At 44.0% G+C, this 18,427-nt stretch overlaps 1 protein-coding gene across 2 annotated transcripts; it reads left to right on the forward strand.

The window, feature by feature from the left end:
* The first annotated feature begins 5,130 nt into the window (after positions 1-5,130).
* RFESD (Rieske Fe-S domain containing) lies at positions 5,131-14,470 on the forward strand. 2 transcript variants are annotated; one of them, XM_063957218.1, is made up of 4 exons: positions 5,131-5,162; positions 6,306-6,549; positions 6,641-6,675; positions 13,898-14,470. In XM_063957218.1, the coding sequence occupies exons 2-4, from the start codon at positions 6,372-6,374 to the stop codon at positions 14,168-14,170; spliced, it is 486 nt and encodes a 161-aa protein (XP_063813288.1). In that variant the 5' UTR covers positions 5,131-5,162; positions 6,306-6,371; the 3' UTR covers positions 14,171-14,470. The 2 variants fall into 2 exon arrangements, with proteins under 2 accessions (XP_063813288.1, XP_063813327.1); XM_063957257.1 differs by having other exon boundaries at positions 5,141-5,162; positions 6,367-6,549.
* The last annotated feature ends 3,957 nt before the right edge of the window (positions 14,471-18,427 follow it).

Genomic DNA, 18,427 nt, shown 5'->3' on the forward strand with positions numbered 1-18,427 from the left:
CTGAGCAGCACAAGACAGCACTGGAATCGCCACTCCACTTTCCCTCCCGCACAGACACTGAGGACGGAGACACGTCCTCTTGTTACACTCTCCGGGACTGGAGTGAAAATGGCGGCGACGCGCGGCTCCTTATATGGAATCCAAAACGATGATGACGTTTTGCCTCATTCTGGTTTCTGTTATGATTCCAGCACTCTGGTCAGAGGAGATCTTATGGCAAGGACCGGAGCACTGGAACGGAATGCTGGGGAAGGGAGCAGGACAGGAAAATAGCCCCTGGCGCCCTAACTCTGTTGTCTCACCCGTGTTATCAGAAATCCCCTGCGAGACTATGGTTTCTTGAGCCCTTGGCAGCCGCGTTTGAAGGGCGGATTATGTCTGCCCAACTTCGATGCCCCCCGGTCTTAATGAGAGACAAAGGGAAACCCGAGACAGGGTGATAACAAGAGGCCCTCTAACTAAACAACCAGGCCAGGGGCTAAGCAAACTCAAAACTATAATATGTGCGGAGAAACCGCCAGGGAAAAGGACAACCAAAATATCCACTTGTCCAATTCTCCTACCCGACACCGCCGAGTACCAGAGAGGACTTGTGGAAGCGGAACCCTCCGCAAATGCTCCAAACACCAAATATAAAAGGTAAAGCGGCTGAGCCGCAACACACGGCAGAGCCGCAACTCACGAACACCACTGGATATAAAACGGTGATCAGTCAGGACTCCAGGGAACCAAACGACCTCTTGGGATGAGATGACAACTCCCGAATACCGGACTTCTGAGGACTGGAATGACCGGATACAGCAGGACTGGAAACAGACCCTCAGCAAACAAAGGCAGCATGCAGGAAGCTATTACCGGCGTCTGTGAGAAGCCCTGGGAGTGTATTTAACAAGGAGTCCTCCAATCAGCTGCTAAAGGCTGATTAGAATAAATGCCGTGCAGCTGCCTTGCTGCACGGCCAGAGAGCAGGTGAATATCTTAATTTCCTAAAGCCTAGCAATGGGGAACGCGGTCCGCCAGTGGCGTCCCCATTGCTAGGGTCCGTGCGGCTCAGCGCGCCCGGCGTCTAGCGTTGCTAGGGAGCCGGCGGCTGTACGCGCACGGCGTCTCTAGTTGCTAGGCGCCGGGCCGCGCAGACAAGCGGACCCCGGCGCCTAACAGTTTCTGAGTTAGGCAGGAAAATCTGAATCGGGCTCGGATCTGGGGCTCGGGTAGTGAAGTCCGGTAGGGTTCCATTCTCAGGGAACCGAACCCGATCATCTCATATATATATATATATATATATATATATATATATATATACATACAGGTTGAGTATCCCATATCCAAATATTCCGAAATACGGACTTTTTTGAGTGAGAGCGAGATAGTGAAACTTTTGTTTTCTGATGGCTCAATGTACATAAACTTTGTTTAATACACAAAGTTATTAGAAATATTGTATTAAATGACCTTCAGGCTGTGTGTATAAGGTGTATATGAAACATAAATGAATTGTGTGAATGTAGACACACTTTGTTTAATGCACAAAGTTATAAAAAATATTAGCTAAAATGACCTTCAGGCTGTGTGTATAAGGTGTATATGTAACATAAATGCATTCTGTGCTTAGATTTAGGTCCTATCACCATGATATCTCATTATGGTATGCAATTATTCCAAAATACAGAAAAATCCGATATCCAAAATATCTCTGGTCCCAAGCATTTTGGATAAGCGATACTCAACCTGTATGTGTATATATATATATATATATATATATATATATATATACTACTGTTGTCTAGCTATACCAGGGGTGGGCAATTATTTCAGCTGGGGGGCCGCTTAACACTTCCAGTGAATATTCAAGGGCCACACACAAGGGCGGGGACTAATATGAATGACAAATATTTGTAGGAGTAAGTCCTGGGCTGCGCAGAGACTGCACAAAGTAGATTTTTGCAGCACTGCGTACACATACGATCGTACACTTGCACGGGTGAATTTACACTCCCCCTGGGGGCGGCGACTACCCGAACGCAGGACAGCAAAATTTGCAGCACAGTGATCAGGTCTGAATCAGCCCCTTAGTCAGCAGTTGCTGCAAAATGAGACCCGTTATAGGGCCCAATTCAGACCCGGTCGCTGCTGTGTATTTTCGCACAGCGGGTGATCGGGTCTGAACTGCGCATGCATTGCAGTGCGCAGGCACATCGGTCCGCCGCGCTGGGGAGCGTCAGGCAGTGATGGGATGGTGCGAACAAAGCGATCGCACAGGTGATCGCAAGGTGATTGACAGGAAGAGGCCGTTTGTGGGTGGCAACTGACCGGTTTAGAGGAGTGCACGGAAAAATGCAGGAGGGACCAGGCGTTTGGAGGGAGGGTTTCTGACGTCAGCTCCGGCCCCGATCATCGCACTGGAAGAGTACCGTATTTTTCGGACCATAAGACGCGCCGGACCATAAGACGCACCTAGTTTTTAGAGTAAGTAAACTGGAAAAAAAAAGAGCCAGCATACACAGACAGACAGACACACACACACACATACACACACACACACACACACACACACACACACACACACACACACACACACACACACACACACATCAGAGCCAGCATACACATACACAGACACACAGACACACATCAGAGCCAGCATACACAGACACACACACACACACACACACACACACACACACACACACACACACACACACACACACACATATATTGTAGACAGTACCAGTGGTTCCCCGCGTCCAGGCTCTCAGCTAACGCTTGCCCCGGGTGCACTCCTGAGGACCAAGGAGGTGTGGGGTAGATGCCGGGCTCTGCTGCTGGGCTCTGAGATGCGCCGCGCTCTGCTGATGACGGCGCAGCAGCAGCATCCAGGACCCGCCGGTTCCCCCATGTCCAGGCACTCAGCTAACGCTGCCTGCAGGGAAACTCCTGAGGAGGGAGGAGGTGTGGGGGAGCGGGGGGGGGAGTCACATGATGCCAGGCTCTGCTGCTGGGCTCTGAGATGCGCCGCGCTCTGCTGATGACGGCGCAGCAGCAGCAGCAGCATCCAGGACCCGCCGCTACCCGCGAACTCCATCTGCATCTGCTCTTATTCGCCATAAGACGCACATACTTTTTCCCCCACATTTTTGGGGAGAAAAAGTGCGTCTTATGGTCCGAAAAATACGGTAAGTCCTGGGCTGCGCAGAGACTGCACAAACTTCTGTTTCTGCAGCTCTCCTGCACATGCGATCGCTCCCCTGCACAGCGATTACCCCCTCCCCCTGGCGACTACCTGATCGTAGCAGTGCAAAAATCACACCCTAGCGATCAGGTCTGAATTAGGCCCATAGTTTTATATATATATATATATATATATATATATATATATACACATATATATAACTATAAAAACATAGTATTTTATATATATATATATATATATATATATATATATATATATATATATAATTATAAAACACACACACCACAATATACATTGCACCGCATACGTAGTTTTTTACAAGCAAAATACAAATGTCTAAAAAACACATCCAGTAATAAAAAAATAAAAATAAAAAACTGCTGAAAACAAACAAACAGCATCCTGTGTAATGCTATTATCAATCGTATTCACAGCTGGTTACTAGCTCCCCCCACCCGCTTCCCTGAACCCACATAGCAGTCTCAAACCTCCCCTCTCCCTTAAACCCATATAGCAGTCTCTACCCCCCTTCCCCCACCCCTAAACCCATATAGCAGTCACTACCCCCCTTCACCCCCTCCCCTGAACCTATACAGCAGTCTCTCTACCCCCCTTCCCCTGAACCTATACAGCAGTCTCTACCCCCCTCCTCTCCTCCCTCCCTCCCTCCTCCTCCTCCCCCCCGGACCCATATAGCAGCTTTACCTTTGATGTATTTTTTTCACAGTGGCAGATCTGCTGCCCAGATTATCCACCGCCTCTGCCAGATCCGCTGCCCGCTGCGCTGCGCAGAGCCGCTGCTGCTACCCGCTGCCCTCTCCTGCCGTGGTTCCGCCCCCTATGCTGCCCAGCGCCTGATGTCACAGAGGAAATCCCGGTCAGCAGACCGGGTATTTCCTCAGCGGCGCCGCATCTCGGAGCTTCGTAGCGCAATGACAAGCGGCTCAGCCGGGCCGCTTGTCATTGCACAGTGGTATGGGACAGCGGGCCAGGCAGAATCGGTTCGCGGGCCGCATCCGGCCCGCGGGCCGCATGTTGCCCAACCCTAAGCTATACTGTTAGTTTAACTATTTTGCCCAGATCTAACATTTTCAAAAACCGTCAAGCAAGCAAAGACAAAAAAAAGTCCTCCCTGTGTACCTGCATGAGACAGTGTGTCTGAGTCACTGCAAACACATGACACAGGAGATACCCTGACCTATTCCTGTGCCAATGACTGAAGTGTAAGGGGATCCTTTGATGCGTCTGTGGAAACATCCGTTTGTCTGACGATAGGGATTTTTGTTCAATGACTCTATTTTATTTCTAAGGGTCCCCAACAAGAACCACAGGAGAAGAACCATACAAAGTTACTCCTACATGCAAGTTTTAGAAGTCCTGAGGGTACTTATATATATTACTACAGGCGGTGGGCACTTTCTTCACAGTCATTTCATTATGACACTGGGTACACTGTTTATTTAAAGGCACCACTACTAATCACATTAGAAAATGTACTTATGCACACCTTCATATATGCTGGCAATATTACACTATTTTGTGGTATTCTTCTAATTTTCATACGGACCGTCCACGAAGTTAGTGGGAAAGCTCCAGGACCGACATCAGGAGAACTACGATCTATATCACATGCTTGATATCCACATGGGATGCGGTACGCATATAACTATTTAAGTTTTGCACTTGGAGTTTGCATAACACAGAAGGCGCTGGGTTCTACCATTTTGCATATATATATATATATATATATATATATATATATACTACTGTTGTCTTGCTATACTGTTAGTTTAACTATTTTGCCCAGATCTAACATTTTCTAAAACCGTCAAGCAAGCAAAGACAAAAAAAAAAAAAGATTTAAGTGTCCTGCCCATGTTATCAGATGGGTGGAGCAATTACAGACAAGTCTTACTGCACTTTGTGGTATGTGTCTTTCCTTCATGCTCCTGGTCCAGTGATCTGAGCTCTGGTGAGTTACTTACTGCATGTCTGTTCCTATAACCCTACAAAGTGCAAGTGATACACACAATAAGATAATGGAGTTCTGTTATGTTGTACACAATGAGGGAATAACTTCCTTGTAAACTACAGTATAGACAATTGATGGCCACCAGGACTACCTATTGGCTGTCTGATGTTATAGTTTCATTTCTGTTCAAAAACAGTGTTAAATTTTCACTGAGGTTTCTACACATATTAACAGCTACATGAATCCGCAAAACAAATTTTCAGAAGATTTATGCTCAGATAGTATCGATTAATTCTTAGGGATATACAGTATGTATTTATTTATGTTGGTGGTTTCAAAGTGCTGGCAAAACTATGGAATCTCACAGCCATCACGCACAATTAAATTTCTTCCTAATAATCCAATGAGGAATGTACTATTAATGAGGAAATTTAAAATGAATGTACAAGGCACCAGAATGTGGGTACTGAAATGTAAGAAATCCACCTACAAACTCTAAATGAATGTTTTCTGCCTTGTTAGACATAGAAAATGTCAGTTATATTTGTCATGTACGCAGTACACTATACTAGTGTTACACACTATTTATTGCAGTTTATTTTTCCTTGAATCTGTAATCTGAGTATTGTCGTTAATCTATAGATCTCTCATCGGTGTGTTCCCTTCCTGTTCTTTTCAAAGTGCCTTAATGAGCAATTAATAAATTAGGGGTCTATTTACTAAGCCTTGGATGGAGGTAAAGTGGATGGAGATAAAGTACCAGCCAATTAGCTCCTAACTGTCATTTTTAAAACCCAGCCTGTGACACGGCAGTTAGGAGCTGTTTCGCTGATACTTTATCTCCATCCACTTTATCTCCATGCAAGGCTTAGTAAATAGACCCCTACATGTGCATATTTCCCTGAACTCGTTCTCTCACCAGCTAGTAAAACTGTAAGAGCCCCATCCACCATGCTTAGGCCAATCATGATGTTCCCCCCACCATCATCTTCAACCAGTGATTCTCCTCAAATTGTTCAACTATATATGTAAAGAAAGACTTTCTGTGGATATGTTACATTTTTGAGTAATTGTGTCAGATCTTGGCAAAACATTCACATTCAGTGTTACTTTTATATTTCTTCATTATTCGTTTATTGACAGCATTGATGGCTTCACAGACATCTTTCGCTCCTATCTTTGACCCTCTGCTTGTATATTGCAGAAGACATGGGTCAGCGGCAAGCAGTCAGCTCAGCACCAGAAGAAATAGATGAGTCAGCTGTATTTGTGGGACATCTGGAAGACTTTAAACAATCCAAGAGGGTCCGAGCCCCAGTGAAAGATAGAGAAGTAGTAATATTTAATCACCTGGGGAAATTTCATGCTCTGGATCTCCGTTGTTACCGTAAGTGCATTCTATAAACATTGCCAATATTTACCGCAAGTTAAAGACAGAGGTAATGAAACAATCTTCTGTACTTTTATTTTTATTGCAGATGCTGGAGGCCCATTACATCTTGGAGAAATTGAGGTGAGTTTTTTGAGTGATGCAAGTATGTCTAGATTTTAGGTTTGATCAAATTAAGAAAAACATCTGAGATGGTGGGAGTCCTTCCCTTTGCATTAGCATATATTCATCTGAGAGCACTATGGGTGGGGGTGGGGGTGGGGGGTCTAAATTATCGAGAGCGATCTGCTCAAATTGCATTTTTCATGAGTTGGTTACACAGCCATGGATTTCTTAAAGTCAAAATTGCCAGAAAATTACTGAAAAATTGCAATGATCAAAAATAATTTGCTGCAAATTGCCATCCCTCTTTTTTGTTGCTGTTCTGAAATTGATTATGATGGGGATTCACAAACAGCCACCAAAGCACCCGAAAGCATAATCACCAGAAAAAAAGAGGTACCTCTGGCTGGGGATCCGGTCTGAAGATCGACAGTGTCTAGGTCGACAATGTTTAGGTCGACCACTATAGGTCGACAGTCACTAGGTCGACATGGATGGAAGGTCGACAGGGTTTCTAGGTCGACATGTGCTAGGTCGACAGGTCTAAAGGTCGACATGAGTTTTTCACATTTTTTTTCTTTTTTTAAATTTTTTCATACTTAACGATCCACGTGGACTATGATTGGAACGGTAAAGTGTGCTGAGCAAAGCGGTAGCGGAGCGAAGGCACCATGCGAGGGGACGCGGTGCACTAATTTGGGATCCCGGTCACTCTACGAAGAAAACGACACAAAAAAAAAAGAAAAAATCCTCATGTCGACCTTTAGACCTGTCGACCTAGCACATGTCGACCTAGAAACCCTGTCGACCTTCCATCCATGTCGACCTAGTTTCTGTCGACCTATAGTGGTCGACCTAAACATTGTCGACCTAGACACTGTCGATTTGATGAACCACACCCCTCTGGCTGATGGGATTGTTTAAACTGCAGAGGGAGAGCTGTCAGGCCAAAAACTTATAGGAAGCCATAGTCAGCACATGTTTCAAAGTGGTAATCATTAATATTTAATTAAGGAGCTAAAACAATCAAAATATTCATATGGGTACAATAATTGGATGGATTTATTATTGGGCCAATTGACTAAATAATAAAAAGGTAAGATTTTTGTCATTAAATGGACAATATCATGTTTAATAGTATCAATGTTATTAGTAAAATAATGAAAAGGGGCAATCATATATTTTTTAATTAGGGCTATAATTTTTTCAGTAGTAATGAAGTGCACCAGTTATATATATATTACACATGTGTGGCATTAATTAATTAAAATGGCCTTAGTTAACAAAAAAATATTATTGTCCCTGATAATGAATTGTTGACATTGGCCCTCATTCCGAGTTGATCTCTCGCTAGCTGCTTTTAGCAGCAGTGCACACGCTAGGCTGCCGCCCTCTGGGAGTGTATCTTAGCTTAGCAGAAGTGCGAACGAAAGATTAGCAGTTCTGCTATTAAATATTTCTCTGCAGTTTCTGAGTAGCTCCGGACCTACTCCTAGATTGCGATCACTGCAGACTGTTTGGTTCCTGGTTTGACGTCACAAACACGCCCTGTATTCGGCCAGCCACTCCCCCATTTCCCCAGGCATGCCTGCGTTTTTGGCTGGCACGCCTGCGTTTTTTAGCACACTCCCGGAAAACGCTCAGTTACCACCCAGAAACACCCACTTCCTGTCAATCACTCACCGATCAGCAGAGCGACTGAAAAGCGTCGCTCGGCCCTGTGTAAAATTGCATAGTTTTGTGTGAAAGTACTTAGCACGTGCGCCCTGTGGCCCATACATATGCGCAGAATTGCCGGTTTTTAGCCTGATCGTAATTCTGCTAAAAACGGCAGCGAGCGAACAACTCGGAATGACCCCCATTGTTCGTGAGGGGGGAGGGGGGGGGAGAAAGACGACATACTTCATTAAAGTCTTCCCAATTTCAATTGGTGGTATACTGCTGTGCTTAATAAAACCTGCATATTGTAGTATCTTATGTTGGACAGAATAAAACAAAGTGTACCTGTATTGTATGTTGAAATCATCTGGAAGGCAGAGCCATAACTAGATTTTTTGGGTGCCCTGTGCCAGAGAGAGAATTGCCCCCCCCCCCCCCCCCCCCCCTTCATTTTTTCAACATTTCTCAACATATTGTCATTAATAAGGTGCATGCTTTGTTGGAAAGGGGCATGACAAGATTGATCCCAGAGAAAGCCCATGATATGATGCCCCTTCCCAATTTGGACACAAAGCCTCTTTATACCACATTAATGAACTTCACTTGAGAGCTCGTTGTTATTCCAGTTACAGTACCCTTTATTAACATTTCAATATGGTGCCATATCCAGGATTCAAACCTACAATCAAACCTATATTGAATTCTAATCAAACACCCTACTCATTGAGCTATTTGATCCTGCAAAAACTATGGACACTATATGAAGCTACTGGTACTTTGTAAAAAAATAATCAGCATTGCAAATGAGCAGATCTACATAGTATGCAGCCACACATCCAATCTCTTGCAGCCACACACTGCATAGATCTGCTTAGCTGCAATGCTGATCATTTTTTCACAGAGTACAGGGTAAGCTTCAAATAGTTAGAATTCACTAGCTTAGAATTATCTACCTTTCTATGCAAGGGCAGATACTGTAGCTCAATGAATAGATTGTCTGACTGCAATGCCACAGGCAATGGGTTCAAATCCTGGGTATGTCAGCACCTTGAAATGTAATAAAGGACAGTGTGACTGATTAACAAAGAAGTCTCAAGTTAAGTTCATGAATGTTGTACAGGTATTAGCGACAGAAGGTGTCAGGGGTGGTCAGGAGATGCTGGGCTTCAAAAAGGGGGTAAGCTGCAAGTAAAAGTAATGAAAACAGATGATTGCCAAGTACTGCCAACAGCGCCACCTACCCTGCAGCGCTATGTGCGGTGCCCCCTCCGCACACACCTAGTTACAGCCTTGCTGGAAGGGTCCGTCATAAAAACTGTAAATAGCATTGAATTTGTTTTTTCACATACTTTTATGATACTCTTGTGGTGTTATACTGTTTCTCCTGTTTTTATTCTGTTTAGCTGTTTCAATATGATTTATTTCTTATAAACGGCATCATAGTTGGCAACTGTCAGTAGACAAACAATAAGCTCAAATCAACATCTTGCTTGTTGGTAACCATAAACTATTGAATGGTAAAATGAATACCATCTGACTGCAAAAATCACCAGACCCTCAGTTTTGTGTCCGTATAGGATTAGAACCCACGTATTTTTAGTTGACCTTGTTTTACCCACATATTGCTATAATTGTATTAATAGTGTGTTATTTAAAATGTTAGCAGTCAGTACATTTTATAGAATTGCCAGTAATTCACTGCACAGTACATGAAGCACCTGAGGTTAGTGCAGGCAGGGCCGGTTCTGGCGCTCTGTGCGCCCCGGGCGGCAATAGGGGGCGTGACTTCGTACAGGGGGCATGGTCATTTACGCCCCCTGTACAGACTGAAATTATGTGCGGTGCGCGATGACGTCATCGCGCACCGCACAGCAAAGGTCCTCTCCACGAAGGGAAACTAGACGCATATGCGTCTAGTTTCCCTTCACAGCGGCAGCGAGGGGGGGGGGGGGCAGCGGCAGCAGGGGGGCAGCGGGGGGCACACAGCAGCAGCAGTGGATCTTGCCCTGGTGCGGCGCCCTCCGGATGGCGCCCTGCGCCCTCCGGAAGGCGGCGCCCCGGGCAAAAGTCCTGCTTGCCCGTGGCAAGATCCGCTACTGAGTGCAGGACATCCTGTACACACAATATCAGTGAATTGGGAGATATTTATTAGTGCGAGATCATGTAGGAAATGTTATGTTCCAGTAATATTATGCAATCTGGATAGATAAGAGGTGGTGGTGAGGGAGATAAACACTTAACAGGAAAGAAAAGTAGGAGGGTTTCTTATCTCGCTGTACAGACTCAAGCAATGATGGCAATGTGTGTAATCTCTAGCAACATGCTTAGGCTGAGCATGTTCTACATGTGTACAGTAGCAGCCAATCACACAGGCGTGAGATGCTCTGACAAGTTCTGTACATGTGTGAGATATATTGTACCAACCTTTGTATTGAATATTATTAGGACCGAGTTGACCAACTTTACAAGTTTCCTTTTACAATTTGCTCTGCAGTCACATTTCACAAGATTTATATAATACTTTTCTATGTTAGTTTTAATAAAGACTTGAACACCAATGTCAGCACCTGATGTAAAAGAGGCTTTAAAGACAGTTAGCAATGCTGTCCATCTACCCTTTTCTATAGTTTCTTCTTATGAATACTTGAGCATCTGCCAGTATATTGTACAGTATGTTGTCAAAATTATCCAAAGATAGCAACTTAGTAAAAGCAAGTTGCAGATAAAAAAAATTCTGGCAAAATTAATATTTGTTTCCATTTTGTCTGCAAAATAGAGGAGAAAAAGAGACATCTGCTCAGGACTTATTTCACTCTTAACAATGCTACCACCAACAACAAAGATTCAAGTAGCGTACACACTAGGCGATATTTTAAACGATATCGCTTATTTTCACCTTTCTGGGCGATATTGTCTGTAATATTGCCCGGTGTGTACGCTATGAACGATGAATGTTGCACGCTCCTGCGTTAACGAGGTCTTCTGTTGTCTGTGCATGCAGCTCAATTTTGGCTATGTTGTTAATAATAAGGTGTATATCGTTTAGTGTGTACCATACAAACGAAGAACAATGAACTTCAAAAAACCCCTATGAAATTCCTACCTGATAAAACCTAGTATCGGATGACTCCTGTATATCATTGGTCGTTTGTAAAAATCGCTTAGTGTGTACGCTCAATATCTTTTGTCCGGGACTCTGGGAAGTTCAAGGGAAATCGTTCAACGATATTGCTCACAGAGGGTATCGTCTAGTGCACAGGTTCTCAAACTCGGTCCTCAGGACCACACACGGTTCATGTTTTGCAGGTCACCTGTAGATTTTTAAAATGTGACAGTTGGTGATACACAGTGCACCTGCCGGGTGACATGGAAAACGTGAACCATGTGGGGTCCTGAGGACCGAGTTTGAGTACCACTGGTCTAGTGTGTACGCACATTCAGTGTTTCAAGGTCTATGGCCTGGTAACTGTCACGTTGGTGGTGGTGCTCTCTGGAGTCAAAAACAAGTTGGTCAAAACTGGTGGTTTACTAGTAGGATGAAGAGAGAACTTCTTTTTAGGTGCACTCTTATTAGTGCCTCTCTGCACATGTTACATCTGCCCCACCTGCAGTGCAGCATGGTTTTGCCCATTTGTGTGCTTTTTTTGTTTGCTAACAAACCTGAATAACCCCCTAAGTTTGCATACATTTGAAAATCATAATTTCTAAAGCTACTGTATGATGTTGTGTTTTAGCAAGTGTACTTTATAGTTGGTGGTTATTTGCCTTGGCTGGTTTGGAATTATTACAAAAGAGTGACAATGACTGAGAAGTGACTGTTGTATCTCACAGATTTCTACAGGTGTAGTCCCAGAATTACCAAATGTACATTACTATCACCCTCATCGATATCAGCAAAACCAATAACACTAGGGGCAACTAGAATCAAATAGAAAAGGGAGCAATTTGCTCCCAGTGCAAACATAAGGCATTGTAAGGGGTGCAAATGCATTTATTGTTTTTGCATGCAGGGAAAATATGAATGTTGCAGATAAATACTGGGCAGCTTTGTTTTTAAACATACATTTAAAATGAAGCTAAAATACATCACTTCCAAATCTGCCCCATCCCCTGCAATGCAACAATGTTTATTCAAGTTGCAAATCAAATGTACTACTTTATTGATTTGCTACAAACTTTTCCTAAGTCCCTGGATGTACAATTTGTATGTATTTTAAATTTCCTTGGAATTTCCACTTTTGGTTTTATTTCTCCCATAGTAAACTGTGATGATTTTCCATATATACGATCAAGGCCGGAATTTTGTTCTCTGGCCAGCTGGACTGGCCCTTTTTGCACATGCTACTCCACTGATGAGGAACAGGTGACCCCAGGGCAGCATTCTGTCCTCCGAGCCTTCCTTTGCAGCCCCCACCTTTCTGCATTTGCAAGTTCCCATTGCCAGGTATAGGGTAACATGCCATCTCTGAATTGCAGTAATCCTTCATCTCCATTGAGGTCTATTAGTATGGAGCTAAGCAGCACAAATTAAGTGAGTACCAGAAAAATCTCTGATTTCTCAAGTGTTCATTTGTAAATAAATTGAGAAAAGCCCCTTCTCTTGTGAAAACATAGGAGAAAGGTATTTTCTCATTTTAATAAGTAAGAGTGATTAAGGTTTCATAAGCTCTTTTCTTATATGGACTACCGACTTGGGCCAAGTGGTCCATAATTTCATATATTTGACTCATCTACAAAACTACTGATTTTGCTGGGGGTGAACATACTGTCTGCTGATAGTGACATTTGCAGAAATAAAATATTTATGCACCAGTGAGTGCATTGTAAAAGATACACTAATATCACTAGTAAACTAGTGAAAAGGCAATGGGCCTGATTCATGTTTGTAAGTTATAAAAAAAATAAAAAAAAAAGACAAGTAACTGTGTCTGGAACAAACCATGTTGCCATGAAAAGGGAGCAAATATATTTATATTGTTTCTGTGCAGGGTAAATACTGGCTGCTTTTGCATGTAGTCCACAAATGATAGACAGCTTTATTTTTAAACATCAACTTAGATTTCAGTTTAAAAACAACCCATCTAAATCTCAGCTGTTTAAATTGCAAGGAATGTACTTCATGGGTATTTGACCACCCCTCAAAACAGATATTATTTCATACAGTGGGGGAGATTCAAATGTTTGAAAAGTCAGTTGGGTGTCTGTTTTTTCCTATCTCATAGACAGGAAAATGCAGACACCCAACCGACTTTTCAAATATTTGAATTCCCCCCATTAAGTCCAGAGAAAAGTTACAATCTTGATTATTGCTAATTGATATCTTTCAATTCTGTGTGCTGTGGTTGGTCCAATTCACAAGGGAATTACTCAGCAAATCTTTGGTAGTGATGTACTGATTTGCTCAAATTTTAAAATCACCAGGACGTACACTGCAACCTGTAGGACAAAAGTTCTTCTGACAATGAAGGTTGACTGTATTGTAGTATGCATAAATTGTTAGGAGAACTGGACTAGGGCTTTTAAATCAGAAAATAACGTTTCCATGATCTGTACAGACTGATAATGTGACTCTGTTTGTGTGCAGGATATCGATGGAAAGGCCTGTGTTGTTTGCCCTTGGCACAAGTATAAAATTGCTTTGGAAAATGGAGAGGGTCTATATCAAGGAGTCAATCCCCAAGACCCAAATAAAACCAAAAAATGGTACTCAAGAGGGGTAAAGCAAAGGACCCACAAAGTGACTGTGAGAGATGGTGCTGTCTATGTAACACTGTCAGATGCTACTGCTATCTTTGACTCTGATTTCTATGCAAAAGAAAAGTTTAATGATGCAGACCGCCCTAACCCAGAAACATAAGTTTATATTTGCCGTTATCAAAGTTAATTCTATTAATAGACTTTATCCATTCATTTGCTGCCCTGTTCTTTTATGTAATTATTCAGTACTAAAATATCCTGGAAATTTGCTGTAACTCATATAAATATGGTATAATGTCACCTGCCATCAGAATATTATTTTATCGATTTCTGAGTAAAAATATTTTTGTGGGACTTATTTAATAACATAGTGCAACATAATAGTGTTGTCTGGTTGGCTTGATGTTTGCTTTAATTTATAAATGGCTAGAAATGACAGGTATAATATGATAGATTACTGTTACTGGTTTATTAAAATCCTACATTGTAATATGTAGTTGACTGTTTACTAATACACTCATAGACATGTATTGTATGCTAATCAGCAGGGCTTAAAGTGGTCCTGGTGAGGTGGTGGAACTCATGGAGGAGGACCATGGAGGCACCAGGACCTGAGGAAGGAGTAGGTGGCTGCAGCTCATCAGTAACACTAGTGCCGCCTGTATCATTAATTGACGCAGATGATGGGGTGGGCTTTTCGATTGGAACTACTGTGCAGGGCAATGGAGATGGTGGAACTAGTTCCCCTTACCATTACAGGTGGTGGAACTCAGTTCTACCTCGTTCCCCCCCACTTTAACCCCTGCCAATCAGGAATCCAACATGATCTCTGTAAAATTAGTTTTTTTGTGGGTAGATCTTATTACATCCTACATTTTTTCCCCAGCTTTTTTTTTTTTTTTCAATACGGACAGCTACACTTACATTAGTAGTTCTGTATATAAACTCTTCATTGTAAAAGCACTGCTTTGCAGAGATGTGTAAGAAATGCTCCTTGCAGTTGAGAAGACAACTATTATGGGCCTAATTCAGATCTGATCACAAACGCAAAATCTTTCTCTAATGGGCAAAACCATGGCCCTCATTCCGAGTTGTTCGCTCGCTAGCTGCTTTTAGCAGCATTGCACACGCTAGGCCGCCACCCTCTGGGAGTGTATCTTAGCTTCGCAGAATAGCGAACGAAAGATTAGCAGAACTGCTACTAAATAATTCTTTGCAGTTTCTGAGTAGCTCCAGACCTACTCACAGATTGCGATCAGCTCAGTCCGTTTAGTTCCTGGTTTGACGTCACAAACACACCCTGCGTTCGGCCAGCCACTCCCCCGTTTCTCCAGACACTCTCGCGTTTTTCCCTGACACGCCTGCATTTTTTAGCACACTCCCGGAAAACGCTCAGTTACCACCCAGAAACGCCCCTTTCCTGTCCATCATTCACCGATCAGCAGTGCGACTGAAAAGCGCCGCAGGATCCACAGCAAAACTGCTAAGTTTTTAGTTAAATAACTAAGTGCATGTGCCCTGCATGCCTTGCACAATTAGCAACAAATCGCAGCATAGCAAAAATCAGCAACGAGCGAACAACTCGGAATGACCCCCCATGTGCAGTGCAGGTGGGGCAGATATAACATGTTCAGAGAGATTTCGATTTTGGTGGGTTATATTGGTTCCCTGCAGGGTAAATACTGGCTGCTTTATTTTTACACTGCAATTTAGATTTCAGTTTGAACAACCCCCACCCAAACGTAACTCTCTCTGCACATGTTATATTTGCCCCACCTGTAGTGCACATGGGTGGCCATTCCGAGTTGATCGCTAGCTGCATTTGTTCGCAGCGCAGTGATCAGGCTAAAAATTGCAGTTCTGCGCATGCATATGCGGCGCAATGCGCACGCGCGACGTACGGGCACAACAAACGATGCAGTTTTGCACAGGGTCTAGCGATGCATTTCAGTCGCACTGGTTGTCGCAGAGTGATTGACATGAAGTGGGCGTTTCTGGGTGGCAACTGACCGTTTTCAGGGAGTGTTCGGAAAAACGCAGGCGTGGCTGGGCGAACGCTGGGCGGGTGTGTGACATCAAATCCGGAACTGAATAGTCTGAAGTGATCGCAAGTGCTGAGTAGGTTTTGAGCTACTCTGAAACTACACAAAAAAATTTTGCAGGCGCTTTGCGATATAATTCGCACTTCTGCTAAGCTAAAATACACTCCCAGTGGGCAGCGGCATAGCGTTTGCATGGCTGCTAGCAAGCGATCAACTCGGAATGACCCCCATTGTTTGGCCATTAGAGAAATATGTTGCTGTTACGATCAGATCTGAATTAGGCCCTATGACTCCTCTCATAAATGGGACTGGATGTATTGGAATGCAAGATGGCTGGAGCTCTGATACTCCGGCCGAACTTGTAAGTTTTTTGAAAGCAGCAAACGTTTACAAGGCAAAACCAACCTGGTTTCCAGTTCTGATCATCCTGAGGTTCCTGTCCCGGCATTGGCGTTTCTCTAATGGGTGCAATGTGTACGGTGCACACCAGGGATGTGCAGCGAGCTAAATGGCTCAGGAGTCACTGGCAGGCGCCAGAGCCAGATTTACATGCAATATATGAGCCAAAGGGTACATCTGGGCATTATACACAGGTGCAGCACTATAAACTCCTGAAAATTTGGTGAGTTTTGATCAGAGATGGGCGGAATAGATAGGAGGGTGAGGCACTGCCTCATCTGCCATCAGCGCTTAAAGTGGTCCTAGAGAGGTGGTGGAACTCATCCCTCCCCCACGCCTTTGCAATAAAGGGATTGAACGCGCTGCTAAAAGAGGCATGGTATCAAAAAGAAAGGTGCACGGTCACCCAATAGCATCCCCAATTCAAATTATGCCGCACAGAAGCACAATCTTATTCACATTACACCACATAGTAGTGTCCCTTATTCGTATTATGACACACATTAGTGTCCCTTATACACAAAGCCCACAGTAGTAGCACCCCAAATACACATAATGCCCACAGTAGTAGTGCCCCTTATACAATGCCCTCAGTAGTACTGTCACTTATGCAATGCCCACTGTAGTGGTAGTGCCCAAGTTGTAGTGCCACTTATGTAGACCCCATAGTATTGGTGTCCCTTATACAGTGCCCCCAGTAGAAGTGTCCCTTATGTCCCCAGGAATGATGCTCCTTATTAAGTGCCCCCTATGCAATGCCCTCATTAGTAGAGGCCCCAGTAGTTATGCCCCAAGTGGTAATGCCCCAGTGTAGTTATGCCCCCAGTAGATATGCCCCCTGTAGTTTTAGCCCCAGTAGAGATGCCCCCAGTAGAGATCCCCCCAGTGGAGATGCCCCTGTAGTTATGCCCAAGTAGTTATAGCCCCAATCGAGATGCCCCCAGTAGAGATGCCTCCTGTAGATATGCCCAAGTAGTTATAGACCCAGTAGAAATGCCCTCAGTAGATATACCCCCAGTAGAAATGCCCCCGTAGTTATAGCCCCAGTAGAGATGCCCCCTGTAGTTATGCTCCCTGTAGATATGCCCCCTAGATATATTCCCTATAGTTATGATCCCAGTAGATATGCCCTCTGTAGTTATGCCCCCTGTAGTTATACCCCCAGTAGAGATGTCCCCTGTAGTTTTACCCCCAGTAGAAATCCCCCCAGTAGAGCTGTCCCCTGTAGTTATACCCCCAGTAGAGATATCCCCTGTAGTTATACCCCCTGTAGAGATGCCCCCAGTAGGTATGCCCCCTGTAGTTATGCCCCCAGTAGATATGCCCCCTGTAGTTTTACCCCCAATAGAGATGCCCCCCGTAGAGATGCACCCAGCAGATATGCCCCCTGTAGTTATGCCCCCAGTAGAGATGCCTGTCCCTGCATTGGCATTTCTATAATGGGTGCAATGTGTGAGGTGCACACCAAGGACGTGCAGAGAGCTAAATGGCTCAGGAGTCACTGGCTAGTGCCAGAGCCAGATTTACATTCAAGATATGAACCAAAGGGTACATCTGGGCATTATACACAGGTGCAGCAGTATACTGCAAACTCCTGAAAATTTGGTGAGTTTTGATCAGAGATGGGCGGAAAAGATAGGAGGGTGATGCACTGCCTCATCTGCCATCAGCGCTTGAAGTGGTCCTATAGAGGTGGTAGAATTCACCCCCAACCCCACGCCTGTGCAATAAAGGGATTTCGTGCACCACAAAAAAGCGGCATGGTATCAAAAAGAAAGGGGCACGGTCACCCAATAGTATCCCTAATTGAAATTACGCCGCACAGTAGCACAATCTTATTCACATTACACCACATAGTAGTGTCCCTTATTCATGTTATGACACACATTAGTGCCCCTTATACACAAAGCCCACAATACACATAATGCCCACAGCAGTAGTGCCCCTTATGCAATGCCCACTGTAGTGGTAGTGCC

Source organism: Pseudophryne corroboree, chromosome 1 (genome assembly GCF_028390025.1).
Source record: "Pseudophryne corroboree isolate aPseCor3 chromosome 1, aPseCor3.hap2, whole genome shotgun sequence".
Taxonomy (NCBI): Eukaryota; Metazoa; Chordata; class Amphibia; order Anura; family Myobatrachidae; genus Pseudophryne; species Pseudophryne corroboree.